Raw genomic sequence first — 19711 nt, 5'->3', positions numbered from 1 at the left:
GCGGATGGGTGTACACTTCTCGAATTGACGACCGAGGCCAAGGACAAAGTCACAATCGCTTGTGAAATATCCATCGACGCGGGCTAGAGTGTACGCAATGCGCTTGGGTTAGACTGAAATATCGGGCGGATACTGGTCTTTTATTAAATATCGGATATTGGCCGGTCTTGTCATCATTGGCCGGGTTCTCCCTCGCCACATATACATAAAAACAGTCTGTATAACCTGCAATGATATTTGATTTTCTTTGTGCATTGTATTTATTCATTTAATTGTTAAATGAATTTCATTACCCTGGGTTTCAGTGGAGAGTTTTAGTGTCATATAATGTCTAAATTCTGTTTCAGAGGTTTTTCCTCCTTCAAATTTAAAGATACAGAATATCAGCACAAAAATATCAGCGTCGGCTTTCAAAAAAACACATATCTGTACACTCAGATAGATGTAATAGTTGCAAGAAAGACAGACACGCGTGCACACACACACGCACACACACACACACGCATACACACATTCACTCACACACGGCACTCACCTTCTCTGTTATCCCGCATTGCCTGATCTACGTCTGATTCATCACAAAGGCTTTTCCTAAAGCTCTAGCTGCACGTAGGCTGCTAAACTACACCAGAAAATGAAGCAAAGGCTCAGCTGTAATATGACAAGGCTAAGGTGAGATATAGCTCTATTATAAAATGCTGTATATCCATTCTAGGAGAAACCAATTACTTGTTCATCATTCAATATCTCTTAAATACAAAGGTTGGCAAATGTGTTATCATTTTGTCATGAATTTCCCTATTCTTTAACAAGTTCCATAATTTGTTTAAATCAATCAAACATATTGTAAGAGTAAGTGTTTTTGTTTGTTTTTTGTTTCAAATGGTCAATATTTCATTTTCTCCAAATCTCCACTAGCATAGGAATAGCAGCAGCATTCAGATAACTTGACTATGCAACCTTTCTGCAAAATTGCATGAGCAGTAATAAAGTTATGGGCTTCGTTTTGCGTTCTCGGGGGCCCCGAGGTACCATAGCTAACACCTAGCATTTGTCCCGGTAATTGACAACTCAATTGCCACTTTCCTGTCACTTTCGATAAGGCTGCATAAGTGGACGGGACCGCACACCATTTCATTTTCCTTCTCTTAACCACACACCTCCGAGAAAGCCTGGGTGCATTAGACATCGCAGCGGCTCAGAATCTGGCAGTGCAAGTGATGAGTTTCATTCAAAAAATAAACATCACCTACTCTGCCAAAATGATTGTTGCAGCATGAAAGTAAAGCACATCATGGGTTCATCTTGAAGTTATGAATAATCTCAAGACCTCACAAACACTAATAGAATAGAACTATCTTTGTTTTTGAAATAATGACTAATAAATGTCAGATTTTTCTCAAATGGATGTATATATATATATAACGATTTGGAATGAAACCAATTAATCTGAAAGGCAGCTGAGGTGCGCTCTCCTACTGTAGACTCCATCAAAAGGATTATGATTCTTTATCAGAGAAACTCAAGATGGCCACAGGGAACTAGAGAACATTTAATTACTGATAAGCTAAAGGTCCAGAGCAGGACTGGAAATAGTACACTCATGATTGGGTGATTAAGTCCCCCGCTGCTTGAGGCACCAAGAGAGAATAGAAATTAAAGCTCTTTCTGGTTATTTTTTTTCATGAGGAAAATGTGTCCGTAGATTATATGTGATAATACGTATTTGTGGAGAGGGAAAATACCTAAAATAATGGTACAAAAGGGCACGTTTAAAATTGTCCCATTGTCAATCAATCCGGTGCTAATTTTCTTTCTCACTGAAATAAACTCCATTACATTCACACACAACATTAACAAATGTGCCATTTATCACATTCAATCAGCTGATTAAATCATTCACTGTGATAGCGTAAACCCTGAAGACAGTTAATGGTACGTAAAGGGATTTTCTCAAGCAATCTTTCAACAGTGTCAGAAATCCTTTTCAGAAGAAGCAGTCATTTCCCCATCGTTCGGACAAGATAGTGCCGAGAGCTGGCTTTTTTTTACTGTGGTGGTAAAAAAAAACAACCTAGCAATAAATAAATTGATAAATAAAACTTAAAAAAAAAACACCATCATACTCTCTGATGGAAGCTCGAGTCTCCTGCGACATGGGCAAATATAGATTTTCACAGCACTTCTCCTACGCCTGTGTGTTGGAGAGCCGAACATCCAGAAGAAGAAGAGTGTGATCACATAAGGATTCATTCTTATTGAATCACCAGGCTTAGCTGATGGGAAATGGGGAAATCTAATTATTAAATAATGAGGCCCATTTCCAGCGGAAAAAAAAAGAGGCCTACGTACTTGAAGAGAAAAAAAAAGCAAAATTAAAACGGAATGTTGAAACATGTTTTTGCATCATTGTTTAGATGTCAAACGTGGATCCACACACACACACCAGCTCACACACACACACACAGACTTCAAGTCAACAACAAATTCAATACCCTTGCCCACACACTCCCCTTGCACTGAATCCATCTGCAACATGTCACTCAGGCGCACTGCACACATTACAAAGTCTATTTCTTTTTTACCTATGTGATACGAATACATTACAAACTAATCACAGCCTTGCATTAGTTTATTTTCAACTGAATCACAGTTGAGGAAAAAGAAAAGAAAAAAAAAACACTGTAGAGAGACTCTGCCGAATACCAATGCAATACAATTCTTTCATACTTCCGAGTGCCTTAATTCACGTCTCCGGCTAAATTATACCACTTGGACCCCACAAAGGTATCTTCAATATCCCTTTATATTGCAATTTCACCTCATAATACTCTGGTCTGTGCAATAATTGGAATAATGGAGGTAGCTAGGACTGACAGAAAGCTTTACAACACACCCTCAACCATCTTATTTCTCTTTCCTCTTCCTTTTTCCTCCATTTCTGTCTCTTCTGTCTTTTTTTGTCCGCAGTTTTTCACTTCCAGCTCCTCTCTGTCTTCTCTCGGCGCCCCTGCTTCTCTGCTATCGCGTCTCTCTCCATTTCCACTCCCCCCCTCACTTCTTATCTACCCTCGCTTGCCTCCTCTCTTTTCATCCTCATCTCTCTTCTCTCTCTCTCTCTCTTCTGTTTCCTCCCCTCTCCTCTGGATGGACTGACAGCTTCCTTCCCTTTCTTTTCTTTCGGCAGCTTCCATTTACTGTTCTTATATTGACAGCAAGGAGCCACGCAGCAATTTGCACAATTACCTGAAATCCTACATTCCACACTGCCCTTATTGCCCTGCAATACTATATCACTGTTCACAATAGATGGGTAAGCCATATTGTGGCAGGCCTGTCTGTCTCATAATTACACCTTAAAAATCAAGTTGGAAGGCAAGCATAGACACATTTCAGTAAATTGCTATTTTCCAGGGAAACAAAGATGAACTGAGGCAATTTTCAGCCACTCCAGATGAGAGATGGACTAAGGAGAATGTGGGGTTTGTGGGGAATACAAATAGGGCGGCAGTTGCCTGACGGTTAGAGAAGAGAGCTTGCCACCGGACAGTTACCAGTTCAAATCTCTTCTGGGCGGAGAAAGTGAAGGAGCTATGCAGACGTAGAAGGAGACACGCTCTCGCCTCATGCAGCAGATTGGAGTTTTAGTTACACAAACAGAAATGAGAAATAATCTCATTGGTCGAGTTAAACCAATGGGCAGAGCCAAAGAACCACAGTTTTTATGTTAGACTGAAGCCCAGAGGGGTAATAGTAAGTAGTAGTAATATTATGAAGCCTAGTACTCTAGTCATACTGAGGTAACTAGGTTAGCTAGTTAGCCTAGCTGACCTTCCAAGTTCAAACTAGCCATACTAGCCTATCGCTGTTTAGGTAAGCTAGTTAGCTAGTCTGCTGAGCTTCCAAGTTCATGAATGCCATGGTCATGAATGAATGAAAAAACAACAAAAGAATGTCATTGCAATTTCATTTTTTATTTTTATTTTGACCAGCGTTCCTTCTTTTAAGATTTCCAGTTAGCTAACTGCTAGCTGCTCCAGAAAATTGTTTGGCTCTGCTCACTGAGGTTTATCTAGACAGTTCCTAGGTGTGAATACCTTCAACTGAATAAACTGAAAAAAGTGTGTAGCATGTGCGCTCAGCCAGCACTTCTCTCGCTAAATGACAAGAGTGTGCGGTTTCGGGTTGCCATGCCATTGTTCTGACGGCCCATTATTCTGAAACCCCAATAGTCCGAAAACTCCATGCCTGGCTCCATCCACAACCGTGGCTTCTGACAGCCTTGACCGTAAGCTTGCTCTAACCCTAACCTCAGTGACCCCATGCCTCAACCCAACCACCTCCGGGATAACAACAGGCTGTCGGACAAATGGGCTTTCAGTCCAATGGGTGGACATTTTTCAGACTATTAGGGTTTCGGAATAATGGGCCGTCCCCAGTTCGGTGCGGGCGGGTGTTAGCGGCCTACCTGGAGAAGCAGGTCCGAGGCAGGCTTGACCCGCTGCTGGAACAAAACACTCAGAGTCCGATTCTGCTGCTCCAGGTCGAACACACGGGTCCGCAGCTTCAGGCACTCCTCTCTCAGATCCTGATTCAGAAGCAACACAGGAACCGTGTCAGTCAGAATAGGCTGTATAATGTATAACATGAATAGTATATGCTGTTTACAATTGTATAATGTAGAAAATATAGGACTTCACAATGTTGATGGGTGATTTCAGTAATGTAGTGCTGTTAACAATGCTCTGAGATGAACAGGCAATGGTTTCCATGGAAATGAGAGGCAAACCTTTTGGGTGAGAAGCGCCTGCACAACTTGATTGGCAACCTGAAAACAGACAGAAAAAGAGAGAAAACCAAAACATCACGATATGTCCATTTGGCTGCTTTGGCACAGATCAGGTCTTCTTGGCCCGGTATGACCCCGCCGGGCCTCTGTAGACTGCTCTCACACTGCTAACGCTGCACTTCCCACTACTTCCTCAGCCAATTTACACCTAAGTTGAATTATTGCAAGCTTAAGTGAACACAATGGTACGATATATTACAGTGTTTTTTTTTTCTCTCTCCATATTTTCTAGCTTATATAGTGTGGGTGAGTGGGTGTAAAAGAGACTAAGGTGTATGTGTCTATCTATGTACAGTATGAGAGCATGTGTGTGTGTGTGTTTATGTGTGTGTGCAGATTTCGAATGCACCCAGTCATCATTAATCCATGCTGCGGTGGCAGGGAAGGCCAGAGGTAAGCGCTGGAGCAGAACAGATTGGAGGGCACTCACGTCTTTCACAATGTTTAGCTCTCGCCTCTCGATCGTGGTATTGACAGTGCGGGGTTGATGTAAGAGCAGAGGTGTGCCGGGGCTAAAGTGCTGTTGTGCCTGCGCCTCGGTCTCAAAGCGCCTCACACCCGCCCGCACTTCAGACCGCAAAGCCTATCGAGCGGCGGCTCCGATTACCGCCCATTGATCGCTCATTAATACGGCGCGAAGCCACATCGGCTGTTTGAAGTGTCCTCTCTCACATTTATCGAATGAGGAGAGATGGGAGTAAATATGATGAAGAGAGCACTACATCTGGGACCGCAAATTACAGCTCTGCCCCTGTAAAACAGCCGGGTGATCACACGAAAGCTAATTTAATGATCTTGGATGATGAATCCGAACTCTGGCTGCGGATGTTAAAACATCGGCGGCCAGCCTCCTCGCAGTTTCGAAACTTTGACACAACTATTTGAGAAAGGCCAAATCGAGCTACAAATGCTGCTGCCTACACGGGATCCAAAATTGAAACAAGCAGCTGGTCTAACATAAAAATAATCATCCCTTCTGTTACCAAACAAACTTTAGATTTTCCACTGTTGTTGTGTGAGAGAGCCCTGCAGTGCAGTCGTTAGAGAGGCGCACAGCCGCCATCATCAAAACAGGATCATTATCAAGCCTTCCTTCCACAAAAGTGAACCACACAGGAAAACAGTTGACAAGTAAACACAGCGCGGCCAAGTTGAGCCATCTTAGCGAGGGCAGGCAAGCAGAAACGAGACGTGGTCTGAGTTTATCCCGAACACAAGCCACGAAGGATGCAAACTCTAACACGCTTCTACCACAAAATTCTCTCTCTCCCTCTCTCTCTTTTTTTTTTTTTTATATATATCGCTCTCCTTCGATCTTCCTCCCCGCCTCCCCTGTCTTCCCCCCCCCCTCTCCATCCTTTCTTCTTTCGTTCCCCCCTCCTCTCTCACACCCGTCTCTCCGTCCCTCTGGCAGATCAGTTGGGAGTCGGTCTGTTGTCTGTTGAGCCTGTTGGTTCCACGACGAATTGGGCAGCTTGTCCCTGCTGGACATATTTCCCAGGACCAGTGCTACCACCCTGAGTGACTCAGCGGCCAGGCACAGCCAAGGGCCTGCTTTATTCGCCTCTTGTGGCTCCCTAAACAGCACTTATCAAGCTCTCACAAATAACCGGGGGGCTCAGAAGTGCCATTGTTACGTAAACCATTGCTTCAGCAAGTACGGTTCACACAAGGTTAAAGCTATTTAACAGCACACATTCTTGCAATGTTTATTGTACAAGTTTATTACAGCAATAATACCCGAGAGGTTGTCTTTTCGCTGTGATTATAGGTACGACAGTGATGGGGCCAGGGACTGTATGTGACAGCCAAGTACTTACAGCACCCTCTCTGCTATGATGGCTTTTAGACAACAGTTACCAACATATGTGCACTGACTGCATCCTCCATAGTCGTATATATGAGAGTAAAAAAGCAGGAGAAAATATGAAAGATCAATATCTAACACCTTGGTTTTCCAGAAGAGTGTGTATATTAGGCAATAAAGCACAGCTAGCTGTGGTTTATAGGAATTATCAGCTGAGATTCATCTTCAGCGTCAGGTTGCTTGGGCTGAAACTACCCGTCGTGTAATGTACAGTTTGCTCCATTATTGCCTCAAATATATCTCATTTAAATTTGGCAAGCAAAATAAACCTCCTCTGTAGTGTCCTTGTGTGGATGTTGTGGGTGTATGCCCATGTTAATTAAATACATGCCATGTGGCGGGGGCTTTCATCCCAAGCACCTTATAGAGTTAGTGCCACACTTTGCCTACTGCAGTGTTTCCCATATAATTTTTAAATTTAGCCAAGTAAATTAACAGCCGGCGTTCTGATTTAGAAACATTTCAGGTGCATGAAGCAGCATTCACACCTGTCACTGCTCATGTATGAAGCTTTCAAAAAACAGTTCAGCACAAAGGGTGTTAGTGAACTACAATAACCAACCTTCATTGCACTAATGATGCAGTGCATTGATCAAACAGTCAATACTCCTTCGAATTGCACTGTATCTGTGCCAACTTGTATTGAATACTATATATAATACAATATACTGTATGTATAGAGAGAGGCAAAGTTAGAAATGTAGCCTATGCTGAGGTCCGTTTGTAATCAAATCAGTATCAAGTTTTTAATGCCTGAAAAATATGAGATCATGTGCTTGCTAAATGAATTGTTAACAGCTACAACATGACACTTTCTGTTCTATTTCACGTATCCACATCCATATTGGTTCTTACTTTTCCAAGGTAAGAACAACTTCTGGCAAGTCTCTGAGTGTCCCTGACTGTTACCGAGGGTGAGACATGACAAAAATGGTCCACACTCACCTCATCTAGACAGCGTTCGTACTGCTCCCTCTGGGTCTCATTCTCCGAGGCCAAGGCAGAGTTCTCGTCCTGCAAACAAAAGGAACACACACACACACACACACACACACACACACACACACACTCAGTCAATACAGCACCAACCTTGCAAGGACTTTGGATACATCTGATGCAACAAACCATCAGTGATAAAAGAGTCAGAAGTAACCATCAAGCTGAACAGCGGCCAAGAGGAGACGGCCTTCACAAAGGTCATGTGTCAACGCTGAACCAGGATGGCCAATAAAAAAATTACAAAGTACCACCTCCAAAAAGGTCAAGGGGATGGAAGTTATGATGCTGAACTTTGGGGCGGCAGCTAGCCATTTGGAGTTTGGGCCTAATAAGAATATTTCCTTGACTTGGCGAGCAATGCTGCTTCACCTTTAAGGCGGCGCCCTATTGATCTCTGGGAGTTTCCAATTTGTCAGAGGCAGGCAGCATATTAGGAGCTGTCAGCTTGGAGTCCGAAAGCCTCGCTTCTCTCGCCCTCTGCCCTTTAGTAGAAACTACCAATCCCCTGATTAAAACATGGGAACCATAATTACAACCCAAAACATTCCAATTATGTCATCTGGGAAGAAACACTTCCAACTAATTATGTCAAAGCCTAGCATGGCTATGGCTGTGGGTGCAAATGCAATGACTGTAATGTCTTTAGTAATATAAGTATTCTTGTCTATTGTGTGTGTTGGTTTGTGGAATCTGAATAAAACTTCTGTTTTTGGGTGATGCTCATAACTGGGAAAAACCCTTAACATCTTGTTTATTTTGTGGTATCGTTGTTACGCAAGACAATTAATTATTATAACCCCTCTCCAGGCCAATTTCTTGTCCAGAATTGTAAATAAAAAATCCCCACATATTCTAGATGAAAGCTACATGAAATCCACTTTCTTGTAGAAAGCATTCTCAACAGCAAAGCAACAGTATGAGGCATCCCACTTATTAATAGCCATTGATCCAGGCAGCACTACACCTACACAACAAACCTCTACTCTAACAGACGTAGCAGTTCAAAGTGTTATCTGCCTCTCCAGTCCACAGTTACTGGATGCAACTTCATTGGTGTTTTCTTACCTTGGCCCTGATATACTTTACTAGCATTTTATTGCCTGAGTTTAGGTCGCACAGGCCACCTTTAAATGTTTAAAGGAGAACCCCAGTGTCATTTAGAGTTACAGCTTTCCTTTACTACTGTCTATGAGTAGTTTACATTTTCCCCAATAACTTTGGAATGCATGCTGTATTAACTTGTACTCGCTTTTTGTCGTTTTTAAACTACACACCTAGCTTAAATGTCAAACCTATCTTGAAATTAACTGCAGTCCTGGTTAACAATGGAACACATGGATATGACAGTTAAGTTTCGTTTCTAAGGCAACATGTTTTTGAGCGATTATTTCCTGGTATTACATCCTTTTGTTGTCAGGTGATTGACAGTAAGCAGAGCGTAACGTAATGAAAGCGGTCGACTCGGGCACAGTGGAATAACATTAAAAAACTACGACAAAACAAATTAAAGCTTCATGTTTACTGTGATGGATTATCTCACTCGGGCAACTTTCCACAGTGATTCTCAACCTTTTTCATATCAAGGACCCCTAATTTAGTCCACATTAGGGCCACGGACCCCCATTTGATGAAATTTTGAATATTTTTATTGTTAGATATGATTTTGTCCAGAATTCCCATCTGTATTGAGGGATAACAGTGAAACTAATCATTCTTCTACATTCTCTAATTGAGACGAATTTATGCTGAAGTTTAACAATTCAGTCAACTTTCCGGGGACCCCCTGGAACCCCCTCAAGGACCCCTGGTGGTCCCCGGACCCCACGTTGAGAACCACTGCTGTACAAGAATGAATGGCAACTGAAGGAAAACAAATTCTGATATCTCCGACTATGCTGACTGTGTGCAGACAAACCAGGAAGAATGGAAAAATAGGGGGCAAACTAGTCGATTTGCACAAACGTAAAAACACCAGTCTTATCTTTTAAATAAGATTGACTGTAGAATCTAATTATGAGTTTGTGAGCGCTTGGCTGGACAGGGGGAAAACAAGGCTGGAGACAGCAGGACTAAGACCACTTGTCCATCTCTTTGCAATTGTGTTAAGCGCCTGCCCTTACAATGCCAGACCTTTCTCCTGCAGCACTCTGCCGACTGTTAAACTGCATGGCAGACTGGTCATTACCGGCGCTCCAGATCCCGACACTAAACCCGCCCACTCAAACCAGATAGTCCTGCTGTCACACTATGAGGTACTTAAATAAGGCACCCTCTCTGTATCGGTGTACTACTGTGTGCAATGGGACACTAACAATAAGGGTCAGTACATTACATTTAACTGTAAATTTAGAGTGTATGAATGTTGCGTTTCAGTTTTGGCTTTTGCATACATAATCCTACCATCTTGCAACTGACGAATAAAAATTAGTCTGAAATTATTCCTCCATCAACCTCATGGATGGATGATGATCCTACAATTCACTAAACACTAAATTTTAATCCTACCGCTCTATGCCTCTAAAACTATGCTTTTCTAAAGGGTTCAATTTGATCTTAAAGTAATAATCTGCAACTTTTTCATATAAATAAATGTCCGCTTTGCTACTCTCTCTTTCCTTACAATACAATGGTGATTTTATACAGATTTTTGTTTGACATTTTGTGTAAATTTTACCAATCTCCTACACAAAACTGCCAGACTCAGCCAAATCTCATTTCAACTTACTTAAGATTTAGCTTTACAGCTGCTACAAGTTGTCATTTTCTCATTTGTGAGATAATACAAGTAATTTTAGCATCTATGTATGTTCTCATCTCTTAACGGGTAAGTTGACCAACGGGCCAGTCCCCCAAAAGACTTGGTGTGTTCCTATAAGCACCAGTTCTAAACAGCAGTGCATGGCTGCGATGTTAATGAGCAGTATCAGTAGAGCTGGAGAAATAAGAGCTGGGCAGTGCTTACTTAGTGTCAGCGGAGTTTACACACAATGCAGGGCAGTGATGTATTGCCTCTGCTTTGTTCTCGCTGCTTCTGCCGGGCGGAGCATCCATCACCCACACAGCGGGATGGAATAAAATGGCAGATAACTTTTGATAAAGCCATTTAAAATGTAATGTTTGGGTAATGCGCTCCCCCCGATGGATCACCAGACAGGTCGAGCGCACTTCCTGCCATTCCCCCGAAGATAACTTACAGTCGAAGAGCAACAGGCAATTATCCGCCACTTTGCTGTAATTAGCTTCAGCCGCTATTGTCTGTCGGGGAGATGTTAGTGCAATGTTGGCAAAGAAAGGGAGAATTTCCCCTGCGGGTTCTCATTTCTTTCTATAAGTTTTCTCTTTCTGACTGCGCTTGCTGTCTGAGGACTCACTGTACATGGTGCTGAAGAAATATGCTTGTGCACTGAAACACTAAATATGTAAGGGTTTATTTCTAAAACTTTGTTGTTTTCCTGCTTTTTGATATTCTTCTTTCTTCTTCGATGGGGATCTCAGTCACTTTAAATATGGGAATCATTACCAACTTTATGAACAAGAAGAAGAACATGAACAAACAACTCTTTATGCTTTTATTTCTAAAACTTGATATTTTTCTTTCTTGTTAGACGGGGATGCCAGTCACCTTCTTACACACTGGAATCATTATCAGCTTTAAGAACAAGATTTATTTGAAAAGCAGGAGACAATTCAAGGAAAGGTGAAGACACATAACAGGCCGTCACCACATCAACATCAACAAACCACATGGAGCCATTTAGGGATGGGTAGGTAAGACCGGGGGCCTAATTTAATTAAGTCTGAGTCCTTTAATTGCTGAGGAGATGTGAGAGGATGTGTGTCCAGTGGCTTCAGTTGGAAACAATCAGCATGGATTACTCTGGCTGTGCTCCCGCCACGGCTGTTGCTCGGGGCTCGCGGAGAGTGGAGCTCAAATCCCTGAGCGCAGAGGAAAACAAAGCGAGGCTGGAGTACAGCCCGAGGCCCCGACGGTGACTCTCCGAGGAAGACTTTGCTCTCCACACGAAGAACACTGGAGAATTTGACGAGCCGTCATGCCTTCAGACAGAACTGAACAAGGACTCCGACAACTGGCAGACAGGCCGGCCACAAAGGATGAGAGGGGGGGGGGGTGGCTGGAAGTGTGGAAGGAATGAAGAAAACAAACTAGAGGAGAAGAAGAAGAAGAGGTAGAGGAAGACAAAGGCATGGTGGGGAAGCTGTCGTACCTCCAGGGCCTTGAGGCGCTCCAGAAGGAGATTGGCTTTGTCTTTTTCCTCTTCTGCTTGGCCGGCGTCGGGATTGGCGGTCGGCAGCGGCTCGGGGTCCGCCGGTGGGGAGCCAGGCTCCTCGGGGCCGTCGTGCCGCTTCTGCACCTCCTCGGAGAGTTTATCCTTGACATACAGAGAAACAAGAGGAGGTTAGAAGGAGAGAGGAAAGGGCAGGAGAAATCGGGTGAGCGAGAAAGCAGAGCGCAAGGAAAGAAAGCAGTCAAAACAGAGGTATAATAAGAGGCAAATAATTCAAGGGTGTAGCGGAGGAGACGAGGAAGGGAAGGAGCCGTGAAAGACGGAAATCAGAGGGAAGGAGGGAGTGGAAGACAAGAGGAAGCGAGAGAGCAGAGAAGAAAGGATAGAGGATCAGACAGGCAGAGGGGACAAGAGGGAGGCAGCTTCGACAACAGAGCTCCAAAACATCCCCTAATCCCTAATCATGTTTCACTTGTTTTCCAAAGAGTGGCAGTGACCTTGAGGACTCTCATCTTGTCTGTATTATGGGGACCTTACTCACTCTCACTCCCTCTCTCTCTCTCTCTCTCTCTCTCTGCCCTCATTGTTTATCTGCCTGTCTTTCCCTGCCGCTGACAGCCTCTCTCTCTCTCTCTCTCTCTCTCTCTCTCCCTCAGCCTCTCTGCCAGTTATCTCTTGCTCTTTCTCTCTTGTGTGTTTTTGTTTTTTCTGCGCTTCCTGGCATCTGTGATAATTAACTACTGGTAATAATTAGCAACTAATTAGGCACTGTCTACCACCGAAGAGCGGAAAGAAAACACAATGAGGTGTCTCTTACACTCAGGAGAATATTCATGTTTTTCCAAAGAATCTTTGAAACCTTGAACCTGAAATTAGCAAGAAGCGAGTGACCCTGGCTGAAGAATCTAATCACCATACCAACACGTATTGAAATAACATGTCATCTTGTCATCGGGTCGGCATCTTGCCCGGTGTACTATTTCAGCAAAAGAATAGAATAGGTGTGAGGTTAAGGCGATCATGAGCATAACTGAAATACTATATTCTGGATGCAGCATTTCTTCTCATCTTCTCAAATACGCCTACAATTCAAGAGCTACAAATCCCAAAACCCATGATTACTTTCAGCGGTATTGGTTCCTTGTATTGGTTTTTCACCCTTTTCCAATAAAGCTATTACTGTACCTTATAGCCTTATCTTGAGAGTTAGATTGACTTAGACAAGCTACAGCTGGTCAATGAGCTCCGAATGAAGTAATGGTGCCTTTTTCTTCCAATGACACAGAGGTATTCAATTGTTGCGGCCTGATGTATGACCGCGTACACGCATTACATTTTTCATCCCTACCTGGGCTTTGACAGATAATTGTCAAGCCTGAAGATACCTCTATGGTTAATGTGCTGGACAGAGTCGCGGTTAGCGGCAATGATGGATGGGTGCAACACCACTACTCCGCCTTATACCCAAATGCAGCAAAGAGCAAACCACCCCTCTCTCCTAATAGGAATTGGAAATAATGTCCTTCAGAGCACTTTGTTTTCAACTTGATCCAATCTCCTCTAAACATATATTAGGCTTTCAATCTTGTCTGATTCCATCGGACAATTGTGTTCGAGGCAATGCTTTATAGTCACGGTTTTAAGTTTGCTTTTGTTTGCCGTGGCAGCCGGTGAAGTCGGCGGTTTGCTCTGAGAGACTGCTCATCAGACGGCGTTAAAGGGCTCGGTAATAATCTCCACAGAGAGAGTCTGGAGTGGAAGAGGGGAGGGAACCTTGTCCCTCACGCTGCCCTTTCAAGTTATTGAGTTTGTCTGCTGAATACACGGAATAGAGCTGCAGCAGGGACAGATAACTGCCAAGGAAGTGTTGGTGTTCAGTTCTACACCGGCTAGGAATACCATTATAATCTTCCAAGACAATTCACAGCCGTTGCAGACCACAGGAGCGAAGCAACTCTACATCAGTGTGGAGTTAAACTGATAGAAACTGCCTCACCCTCTCGGAATAATTAAGCTTCATAGCTAAGCAGGAAATGAAAATATTGCTCTCCTCCAGCTCAGTCTCACAAAATTTCATGAAATGAGCATGAACACTGAAACACAGATTATGCATTGTGGAAACGGATAATGTGAAGATTACGTTCCTCCACCGCAAAAGGATTATGTGACTAAAGCAGAAATTGACACGCCATTTTCTTGTGTTTGTTATGTGTTCAGAATGTGAAAATGTTAGCTGAGGGTTAAGTTTAGGTAAGTAAAACAACTTAGGTGAGGGTTAGGGTTAAGATTGGGCAACTAGAACAGCTTCAATTAAGGTTAGGATTAAGATTGTGCAACTAGAACATCTTCAGTTAAGGCTAGGTTTAAGATTGGGCAACTAGAACATCTTCAGTTAAGATTAGGATTAAGATTGTGCAACTAGAACATCTTAAATTAAGGTTAGGATTAAGATTGTGCAACTAGAACAGCTTCAATTAAGGTTAGGATTAAGATTGGGCAACTAGATGCTTCAAATTAAGGTTAGGGTTAAGATTGGGCAAATAAAACAACTTTGGTTAAATTAGGGTTTGGGTTTGGTTTAGGCAACTAAAACTAAAAACTAAATCGATTTGTTTAACGTTAGGGTAAGGTTTTGTTCGGTGTTAAATAAGAAAAACTTATTTTTGTGCACAGATAGCAGCACATTGTTTGCAAATTAAGACACAAGCTCATTTCACTCGCGCTCATTGGAATGCAGTAAGGCAACCGACATCTAGTCTTATGGTGCTCATATTTTACTCTGGCCCTTTTTATGTACCGTCATCATTCAGAGGTTTTTGGTTCTACATCTATTTTATGTCTTTTATTCCGAATGATGTATGGATGTAGTCATTTAAGAAGACACCCTTTTTATTGCATGCTTGCTGAACTAATGATGCCCTTTTCCTCAGTCCCCCAGTGGAGTTTTGCTCTCTGTTCAGCTGTCGAAAGTTGGAAACAATGGTCTGGTAGCTGGTGTAGAAACACTATAGTTTTGTATTGTATATACACTATATATACACTACCAGTAAAAAGTTTAGACACACATTTTTCTTTATTTTTTTACTATTTTTCACATTTTAGAATAACAGTAAAGACATCAGAACTATGAAATAACACAAATGGAATTATGCAGTGACCATAAAAGTGTTAAACAAATCAAAACTATCTTATATTTTGGATTCTTTAAAGTAGCCGCCCTTTGCCTCGAAGGAAGGGCAAAGGCTTTGGAAAGAAATTCAAGGGCTTTAAGATGATGAAAAACATCAGGGGTGTCCTTTTTCAAGAAAGATTTGTTTGCAAGATAGCTGCTGGATAAATACTTGAAGGTGGATTTCTATAATGGCTACTAATGTATGTATCACGCAAAGTTGGAGGCAAAAGGCTGTAAAACATGGTAGTGAATAAAATAACAACAGGTAGGTGACACACAGATCGAGGCAACAGCATTTCAGCAATGCACCACCAAGTAAACATCTTGAGTTCCAAATTGTGAAGTGTGACCTGGAAGACGACCCTGTGCCTCAGAAATATATTTCTTATTCTTTCTGCCTCCCTGCTCAATCCCAGCAGCTATTTCTCTTGCGTAACGAGGTCAGCGATGAACGCCTTCACCTCGGCTGTGGATCTGCTGGTCGGGAAATATAAGGGGGTTTCACTGCAAAATGAGATATCCGCCATCTGGAAAATATGAAACCCACTCCTACAAAAAGATTACTGGTATGTAAGTAAATATAACTATATATTATTAGTGAACATATTCGTTTTCTTTGGACATCTGAGTAGAAAACAGAATCATTTTAGGTGATATAATCAGATGCATTTTTTTTATATTACACAATGAACATCAGGAAACATTATGTTTTCAAAGATATGTTTTCACATTAAAAAATTAAAAATGTGTTCCTACTTCATCTACGACAACTAAATCCAGCATTTGCATAACATACAAATCAGCAATAATCGCGTAACAGTCTCTCTTATTCTCATTTCAATAGGTGTGGCAGAGACTGAGGAATTCTGGGGATTGTAGTTCACATGGGGGGCGGGGTTGGGTTACCTTGTAGGCCTTCATGATGTCCACTGTGTCCACAGCAGTCTGCTCCAGGACGCCCTGATTCTGCAGCAGCGACCGCACCGTCTCTTCCATCCTGCACAGACAAGGCACATCGCCATCGATAAACACACCCATTCACACATACGTACTGTAATGTACCTGAAAGAGTAATCATCTTCATCATCTTCATCTCTCCTTCAAAACAAAGTTAGAAAATTCTTGATAGAAAATAGAGATTGGGTGTTTAGAACAAGGAGGTTCTAGAACAGCAAATACAAAAGCTTTTATGTGCCGGCTGAATCACTATTGGCACTGATTCATATGAAAATTTCATGGATTATTACTTTAATAAAAGGTCATTGCATAAAACAAGTCATGTGTTTACAAAGTGATTTAAAAGATGATACTGTCAGTCCAAGGTCTAGGAGTCCTGATGGCAAAGACCAGACGGTCTCTTGCTTTTAATCTAGACTGTGGAACAGCCAATAGGAACCTGGCAAGGACCTCAGGCTGCGATCTGGCTCACACGGGGTTAAAAGATCTAGAGATATGGCTTGATGCCAGAACCATTTGGGCCTTAAGAGTGATCGATGAAATCAATTGTACTAATAGGTACCAACGTAAACATTTAAAATTGGATCTATTATCCCAAATTGTTTTGTAATTTCATTATCTTTCGGTGTTGAAAACTATCACCGAATCCCTCGCTGCGAGTTCATTGTGATTTTTCATATACACAGACACCACAGGCAGGCACACACACACACACACACACACACACACACACACACACACACACACACACACACACACACACACACAATAGTGCACACACTAAAAATGAGGAGAGAATGGGGTTGAATCAGTGCCAGAGACACAAGATGGATGAGAGGGATTTTTTTTGGACTGTATCCCAACTTCTGCTCGGTTCAGTATGTGGGGCACATTCTGTCGAAACGACTAGATAGAGTACCAAATGGGCAAACATGGTACTTACTGACTTATTGTGTGTGACTTTGTGCGTGTGTGTGTGTGATGATAAGCTGAATGAAGTGCAATCACAGAGGTAAACACTGACTGAGTGAATGACCTTGGCCTTCAAGGCCCGGCCTGCTCAAAACAATCTGTGCCTCTACTTTGCGTTGCTAACCTTGCAACCTGCATGCAAAACAGTTACCACACTGCGCACATGAAAATGCCTCTCCCTCTTTCCATCTGAATAAGACCCACATGTCATCTCTATCCCTCAAGCTGCAGGGTGAACTTTGACCCCACATGCATTCACTTCCTGATTCTGTCAAAAAAAAAAGACTCCCGCAACCCCAGATAGGATACAGAAGATGATCTTGGACCCGGCTGGGATCGTGTAAGTCACAAAACAAAGGAAATGAGAAGATAAAACACATGCTGACATTCAAGAGCCCCGGCGGATGGGGAGCGATAGCCAGCCGTTGATAAAAAAAAAAGGAACATTTTGACAAAAGAAGGGCTTTGCTATTGTCAGGTGGGCATCATTTGAATTTCATGACACCATCAGGTTCTTCTTTTGCTGGTTTGATTTACAGTGAGATTAAATGAGCAAAGGAATGGCTCATATGGCAAAGCTGAAATGGACAATGATAACTTAGAAGAAGAAATTACAAGTTATTTAGAGTGGGATTCACCCTGTGTGTGTTGCACGTCATTCATGTTCGTCAGGACTATTGCCTACTGCTGTTTCCAGCCCTGAACCCATGAGTCATGTGCTTGTCAGTGTGAAAGAAGGTCTGGATACTTGTCAAGCCAATTGAAAAGCCTGCTTATAAATCAAACAAAGATTAGTATTTCTATGAGAGTTTAATCAACTTTTGCAATTCAATTACGCATTCAGAATGCATTTTTCAATGTTTGATTAAAAGTAATCGCATATATATCCCTGTCTGTACCAAAATGGAGTATCCATGCTCATTTAAAGTACTTAAACTATAATTTTATGCTTTGTTATATAACAGTTCCCTAGTAGTTCTCCATTTGTTTTATCGGCCCTGGCTGGTGTACGGCGCTGGATCAGGACGGGTGCAGGCAGGCGGAGCAGGGGACGACAGCGCTAGCCAGACCATCTGGCCAGCCTGAGCCATAAAGCCGGATGTAATCAGGCCTCTAGCTGCTGAGTGAACAGCCGAAGAGGCAGGCAGGGCCGGTGGCAGATTGCTCCGGCTCTCGCTTTAAATGCTGGCCTTAATCAGCACAACCTATAGAGCGGAGGGGGCGTGACGTACACGGCATGGGAGTCCAGGGTGGTGACTCCAGGTCAAGGACTGACCGACAGGCAGGATCAGCATGGCGAGTAGACGGACGCGGACCGAGGGGATTTGGGCAAGCGACCACCTACAGACATTTTGTACAAGTCCCGACAATTTGCTTGAAAAGCACAGCAGAGTTTTATGTTGCAATGTGTTAATTCGGTCCGCTGTGGAACATTCAAGAGCAAATTGCCTCCAGGATTAACGTGGGATAGATGCAGGATAAATGCATGACAGTGGCTACCGCGGTATAGGTGTGATGGCGACCAGAAATGAATAAATATCTGCAATACCATTAGAGAAGCCAACAGATGGAGTCACAATTCTGTTGATGACACACATGCCAACTAAGCCGCAGAAGCAATGAACATAAAAAGAAATGAAATGAATGAATGTGTCGTTTTGTTGCTGTAGCTGGTGCGGCCATACGCGGCCGTACGTGCAGAACCTCCTGACAAACTGCCAGCATGCAGGCCGGGGGTGGCGAGACCCCAGTGACCCTCGCATTGCTAAGTGGCAGCACGGTTAAAAAAAACGCTTTGATGCCTCGACCCGTCTGCTTCCCCGTGTTGTGGCTGGGGGAAGAGGGAGGAAGGGAAGGGTCTGGTGCTTCAGCTGAGGGACTGCGGCTGTTATGAGAGGCTGGTCTGCATCTGCTGGCATACCTGCACACCTGAAAGAGACCCTTTGTGCTTCTAAGCAGAACCGGGGTCCTCTGGAGCCGCCTTGCTTTCCATACCGCTTCCGTTTCAAGGCTGTCACAGAAGTCACAGATGTGCGGCGTCTCGCTGGACGGATCGTAGCCCCTTTGATGGCGGTGACAGAGCCGTAAAAGTCTGTGAAGTTTAGCGGTGGGGCTGAGTGACTGGAATGACTTAATGTGGACAGAAACTCCCCAGACTAGGTGCGATCCGTGTGAAGATTTCTTCTATCTAGGCAGCAGATGCCGGCAAAAATACAAGACCAATAATTCCCTTGTAAAGTAGAGTGTATTCTCTTCTCTGAGAAAGAAAATATCAATAACTACTTCAAGCCACTTCAAATATAATAGCAGCAGGCTGAATAAGCGTGTTACATTTCTGCACTCTTTTGTCATCTTGAATACGGCTCTTGTTGAAGTGAACTAGTTCTCATCTCATTTCCACAAGTAACTCAAGCGGTGCAACAACACTAATAAGAACGCTTTGGACAATTACCTCCCAATAATCACATTTGATGGTGCACTGATTACAAATGCCAACAAACAGTGCATAATGCTATTAAACAGCACTTCTCTCCATGCTAATCAAAGCAGTAACAATTCATTAAAAAGTACTTGGGAGAGGTTTAACTGGAGCGCTAACTTCATTCAAAAAGCTTATCTGTACATGTGAATAAACATATTTATGTTCC

At 42.9% G+C, this 19711-nt stretch overlaps 1 protein-coding gene across 1 annotated transcript in view; it reads right to left on the bottom strand.

Moving 5' to 3' along the window:
- The window catches only part of LOC139666481 (nck-associated protein 5-like), an 82565-nt gene that overhangs the window by 31073 nt on the left and 31781 nt on the right, over nucleotides 1-19711 (bottom strand). Inside the window, exons 5-9 of the mRNA XM_071545721.1 lie at nucleotides 16041-16131; nucleotides 11942-12106; nucleotides 7662-7730; nucleotides 4790-4828; nucleotides 4469-4588 (exon numbers count right to left, since the gene is read on the bottom strand). Coding sequence (XP_071401822.1) covers nucleotides 4469-4588; nucleotides 4790-4828; nucleotides 7662-7730; nucleotides 11942-12106; nucleotides 16041-16131 — 484 coding nt within the window. The remainder of the gene's footprint in view (nucleotides 1-4468; nucleotides 4589-4789; nucleotides 4829-7661; nucleotides 7731-11941; nucleotides 12107-16040; nucleotides 16132-19711) is intronic.

The sequence above is a fragment of the Centroberyx affinis genome, unplaced genomic scaffold (genome assembly GCF_046629955.1).
Source record: "Centroberyx affinis isolate AG114_WGS23_722 - 3 ecotype Tasmania unplaced genomic scaffold, CSIRO-AGI_Caff_v1 ptg005037l_1, whole genome shotgun sequence".
Lineage (NCBI taxonomy): Eukaryota > Metazoa > Chordata > Actinopteri > Beryciformes > Berycidae > Centroberyx > Centroberyx affinis.
The sequence above is the reverse complement of the archived record's forward strand: the minus strand, read 5'-3'. Positions and strand labels throughout refer to the sequence as shown.